The sequence below is a fragment of the Myotis lucifugus genome, unplaced genomic scaffold (genome assembly GCF_000147115.1).
Source record: "Myotis lucifugus unplaced genomic scaffold, Myoluc2.0 scaffold_185, whole genome shotgun sequence".
NCBI classification, from domain to species: domain Eukaryota; kingdom Metazoa; phylum Chordata; class Mammalia; order Chiroptera; family Vespertilionidae; genus Myotis; species Myotis lucifugus.
Window position 1 is genome coordinate 2,666,910 of NW_005871233.1, and position 5,709 is coordinate 2,672,618.

At 49.7% G+C, this 5,709-nt stretch overlaps 1 protein-coding gene across 2 annotated transcripts in view; it reads right to left on the reverse strand.

The window, feature by feature from the left end:
- BLVRB (biliverdin reductase B) overlaps positions 1-2,106 on the reverse strand; it is a 5,474-nt gene extending 3,368 nt beyond the window's left edge. The window contains exons 1-3 of one of the 2 annotated variants that reach the window (XM_023760582.1): positions 1,734-2,106; positions 1,508-1,597; positions 95-202 (exon numbers count right to left, since the gene is read on the reverse strand). In XM_023760582.1, coding sequence (XP_023616350.1) covers positions 105-202; positions 1,508-1,597; positions 1,734-2,091 — 546 coding nt within the window. In that variant the 5' untranslated portion in view covers positions 2,092-2,106 and the 3' untranslated portion in view covers positions 95-104. Of the gene's footprint in view, positions 1-94; positions 203-1,507; positions 1,598-1,733 lie in introns of those variants that run through there. The other variant, XM_014462644.1, reaches the window with a different exon arrangement.
- Positions 2,107-5,709: the final 3,603 nt, after the last annotated feature.

Here is a 5,709-nt window from a genome sequence, read left to right on the forward strand (position 1 = left end):
AATACAGGTACTAGGTACATAAAAAGGCAAAGGGTCAGTTTGAGGAGAATTTGAATCCTGATCCTGCACACCTCCCTATGTGGGCGGCATCGACGACACGTACATCAGAACCGAACCCGCAGCACCTTGTGCATCCGGATGTGGTCATCGGTCACATCCTGTAGTCGTGGGGGCACCTTGGTTGGGTCCCATAGCAGGAAGGCTGGGAGGACACAGGGCAGGGTCAGCTAAGGCAGGACATCCTGGCCAGGCCCTCAGCCTGCCAGTTTTGTGTCAGGACAAAACCCCGCAGGGGCTCACCGCTGCCTTCCAGTTGCTTCAGGCTCAAAATGTCTCTCTCATAGGCCACATAAGAGCTGACTGCTTCCCACCCCACCTGCTTCTGCCCGCTGTCCCCCCTGCCTCTGCCCTCACAATCTGTTCCGTGAATGCAGCCAGAAGGGGCCTGTGAACACTGGAGGGGTTGGAGCTCATCCATGGCTCCATCTCACTCAGGGTAAATGCAAATCCCCATCAGGGCTCACAAGGCCCCATCAGCCCTCTGACCTCACCACTCTCCCCTTCACTAGCTCTGCTGAAGCCACACTCTGGCCTCATAGCCTTCACAACCGGCTGATCCCTCCACCCAGAGTCCCGCTGTCTTACCATGCAGCCCTCTCTCAGGTCACTTCCCTTTCTGGGAGGCACTGGGGTGAGGAAAGTGGCTGGTGGAGACAAGGCAGCCGGGTCTCACACGCCAGCTCTGCAGCCACAGGCTGTGTGAACTTGGGTGAGCCATGGGCCTCCACTCCCTTAGCTACAAGGGAGACAACAGCCTCTGCTTACTGAGCACCTGCTATGCGCCACCACGAGGGCACTCAAAAGAGTTCTGTGAGGATGAAGTGGCATTCATCTCTAAGGCACTCACTTGGTGCCTGGCACACAATAAGTGCTCAATAAAAGCTACCTGTTAGCATTAACTGCTCCTGTTACGTACCCTGCAGCCTTCAGTTTGGATTCTTTGGGGCAACTGTTTTTTTAATGCCCATCTCCCCATAAATGGAGAGCTCTGTGAAGGTAGAGATGTGGTCTGTGTATCCACAGCTCTGTCACTTCCCCTAGAACCCTCCTTAACCTCATCTCAGGCTGTGTTAGGTGCCTCCTCTGGGCTCCCCGCTATCCTGGCCTTGACCTCTCTGCCTGGGCCCCCATCCTGGGTCTGACTTCTCTGCCTTGGCTGCCTCCCCCCCGTCGCAACCCTGACAGTTGTGGCCTGTCACTGTTTGATGACGGCTCTGTTTACCACTTCCCTGTCATCTGTGAGATATGTGAGTGTAAGGCCCAGGGCTGTTTTGGTCACTACTATGTCCCTGGCATCTCGCAGCAAGGTTCAGGCACACAACTGGTGCTCAATAAATGCACAGTAACTTGGGATGGCTCCAATGCCACCTTGCAAAGGCCTTTGGGCTGCCATTTACTCCCCCCCGCCCCAACCCTTCAGCCCCATCCCTGTGACCCCACCACCCACCCGAGGTGCAGGCCACGACCTTGTCCACACCATGGGCCTTCATGGCCGCCACAATGTTCTGGGCACCCTCGGACATCACTGTGGTAGGACCTTAGAGGGGACAGAGAGTGGCTGTCACTGGTGGGTGGCGGCGGTGGTGGGGGTGGCAGAGGTGGGGCAGGGGGTGGGGGTGGTGCTGGGGGCCGAGGTGCAGGTGGGGGCCGTGGGCAGAGGGGGGGCCGAGTACTGAGGTCATTGCCGGTGCCCAACAGCACGATGACAGCGTCCTGCCCAGCCACAGTCTTGTCCACGTCGGCTGCCTGCCGAACATCGCCCACTACCACGTGGGCTGGCTGGGGCCCCTCCGAAGGCAACCTGGAGGAGTCCCGCACCAGCACTGTCACCTCATAACCTGTGGGCAAAGAAGGGCAGAGAGGCAGGTCAGTAGGCTCTCGGGCTGGCACTCCTGGGCTCCTGGAGGATACCATGAACCCTCCAATACATCCTTCTGGTCCCCTGTTCTGAGGCAGGGGCCGCCAAACATTTTTGCTGGCATACCGACAGTTGATATTGAGGTAGTTGTTAAAATTGGGCCATTCCTTCATGCTGGTTCATAAATAACCTGAACTGATGTCTCCAACGGCCTCCCTGAGCCCCCCCTGCCTTCTCCACCCTCTGGCAACTGAAGAGTTAATGACTGGCATCACACTGGCATCCATAGTCCTGGAAGAAACTGAGGCACAGAGGAAGACATGAGTTGCCCAAAGGTTGCCCAGTGCTGGGATTGGTCCCCCAGGCCTTATTTCTGCAGGGCAAGGCCCTGCCTTAGTGGTCATTAAAGATTTTGAACATTGCCTTGGTATGCTTCCTCCCAAAAGAATTTTTGATAACTCGTGTCTCTCTTCCCCACATACAAACCCATTTTAAAGTTCACAACATAATTATCCTTTTTTTAAACAATGACAAAGGATGTTTTGTGTTTGAGTGTATTGCAAATGGTGATATCTATCTAATCTAATAAAAGAGAAACATGCAAATTGATGTACCTCCACTACACCCACAAGCCACGCCCACTAGCCAATCAGGAGCAAATATGCAAATTAACCCAAATAAGATGGCGGCAGTCATGGAGCTGGAGTGAGCAGGAGGCTTGGGTTGCTCCCAGCCATGGAGGAAGCCAAGCTTCCCGCCTGCCCTGCTGGCCTTGAGCTCTGCTCAAGGCTACAAAGTTTCAATTATAGAAGATAAATAAATTCCAGATGCCTGCTTCTAGCCCCCGGCCGAGGCCAGCCTGAAAACAGCCCTCAGCCCCTCACCCAGGCTGGCCAGGCACCCAAGCAGGACCCCCACCCTGATCCAGGACACCCTTCAGGGCAAACCAGCTGGCCCCCACCCGTGCACCAGGCCTCTATCCTATATAATAAAAGGGTAATATGCAAATTAACCCTAACAGCAGAAAGACTGGGAATGACTGGTCACTATGACACACACTGACCACCAGGGGGCAGATGCTCAATGCAGGAGCTGCCCCCTGGTGGTCAGTGTGCTCCCACAGGGTGAGCTCTGGTCAGCCACAAATCAGGCTGACGGCTGCCAGCACAGCGGTGGTGGCAGGAGCCTCTCCCGCCTCCTCAGCAGCGCTAAGGATGTCCGACTGCAGCTTAGGCCTGCTCCCCACTGGCAAGTGGACATCCCCTGAGGGCTCCCGGGCTGCCAGAGGGATGTCTGACTGCCAGCTTAGGCCTGATCCCCCGAGGAAGATAAACCAGAGCCCTCTCTCCATCACGTAAGAAAGACATCTGCAAGCCTGGAAGAAGGTTCTCACCAGAAACCACATCTGTTGGCACCTTGATCTTGGACTTCCCAGGCTCCAGAACTATGAGAAATGCATGTATGTTGTTTAAGTCACCCAATTTTCTTATAGCAGCCTGAGTCAGCCTCTATATATCATTCTCCTGAAAACTGAACCACAGCTCCTTGAGAAATGGCTGGTGGGCTGGGGATGGGCGAGATGAGCCTGGAGCATGCCCTGCCCGCTGGGAAGGCAGTGCTTAAATGAGGGGACCATGAACTCAATAGAAACACATCGAATATATAGAAATCTGTGAGTTCATAATGATACTAACAAAGAAACCTCATTGGTCATCACCTATCAGAGGATTAATCTCTTACTCTGAAAATAATAAAGGAAGAGGAAAAACAACGAATTTGTTCCATTTCTTTTGATATCTGTCATCATCATTTCAAAAACAAACAGTGGGAGATTTACACTCTGGGCAATGATGATGATAGTGATAAATAATATGTATCGAGCACTCACTATGTGCCAGGTGCCAAGTGTCCTACAAATATTAACTCTCTTACATATTTAGTTCTCAAAGTAACCCTCGGCCTGAATTCCAGCCTTACCACTAGCTAGCTGAATGACACTGGGCAATTCACGTGCCCTCCTTGAGCCTTAGGTCCTTCATTTGTAAAGTGACACAATAGTAGTCTCTACATTATAGATTTGTTGTAGGGTTAAATAATATTTACACAGCCATTTCGTACCCATTGAAACGAACATTTCATCAATAAAGCACTATTGCTTAGAGGTTAAAAAAAATAGAACTAAAAGCTCAATGTAGACAGTTGATTTTTGACAAAGGTGGCAAGACCATTCAATGGGGGAAAAAAACAGTCTTTTCAACAAATGGTGCTAGGACAACTGGATGCCCACATATGAAAGAATGAAGTTGGGATTCCTACCTCATACCATAAATGAAAATTAACTTAAAACGATTGAAGACCTACATGTAAGAGCTAAAACTGTAAAACACTTAGAAGAAACATAGGCATTAATCTTTGTGACTTTGGATTAGACACCTAGCTACAACACCAAAAGCACAAGCAACAAAAGAAAAAATAGATACATCATCAAAATAAAATATTTATGTGCTTCTAAGGACACCATCCAGAAAGTAAAAAGACAACCCACAATGTGGGAGAAAAGTTTGCAAATTGTATCTCAGGTAAGGGACTTGTACTTAGAATATATGTATAAAAGAATTCCTAGGTTCTGGCCGTTGTGACCTAGTTGGTTGGGCTTCATCTCATGCACTGAGAGAAGTCGCAGGCTGATTCCTAGTCAGGGTACGTGTCTGGGTTTCAGGCTCCATCCCCAGTGGGGGATGTGCAGGATACAGCAGATCACTGTTTCTCTCTCTCCCTCTCCCTTCCTCTCGCTATAAACAAAAACATTTTTAAAATATATTTTTATTGATTTCAGAGAAGAAAGGAGAGGGAGAGAGAGACAGAAACATCAGTGATGAAAGAGAATCAATGATCGGCTGCCTCCTGCATGCCCCACACTGGGGATTGAGCCTGCAACCTGGGCATGTGTCCTGACCGGGAATCTAACCATGACCTCCTAGTTTATAGGTCGACGCTCAACCACTGGGCCATGCCAGCTGGACTGAACTGTATATTTTAAAGGGGTGAATTGTATGGTGTGTGAACTGTATCTTAATAAAAATACAAAACTAAAACTATGCCAGCCGGTGTGGCTCAGTGGTTGAGCATGGACCCATGAACCAAGAGGTTACCAGTTCAATTCTGGGTCAGGACATATGCCTGAGTTTTGGGCTCGATCTCCAGTAGGGAACATGCAGGAAGCAGCCGATCATCAAGGTTTCTATCTCTCTATCCCTCTCCCTTCCTCTCTAAAATCAATAAAAACATATCTTTAAAAAATCACATAATCTCATTCATAAAGAACAAAATAAACTGATGAACAAAATTGATCCAGAGACATAGAAACATGGAACAGACTGTGGAGTCTCAGAGGGAAGGTGGAGGTAGGTGGATGGGAAGAGATTAACCAAAGAACTTATATGCATATGTGCATAACCCATGGACACAGACAAGGCCTGGGGGCGGGGGATCAGCTAGAAGGGGTAAATTATGGGGGGAAGGGGACATCTGTAATACTTTCAACTATAAAGATAAATTTTTTAAAAATACAAAACTAAAACAAATGAAAAGTTGAGGAGAGTGCCTGGCATAGGAATGAGTGCTATATGGGTGCTGGCTGTTCTATGCCTTTTTTTCCTTACTATGCCTGTTAATCATCTCACAATGTTATTTCCTGGCCTGGTGTAACCCTCCCAGGCTCTCCTGACCCCTGTCACGCCTTCTCCAATCCATATTCCACATGGCAGCCAGATAGAGCCTTCCACAGAAGT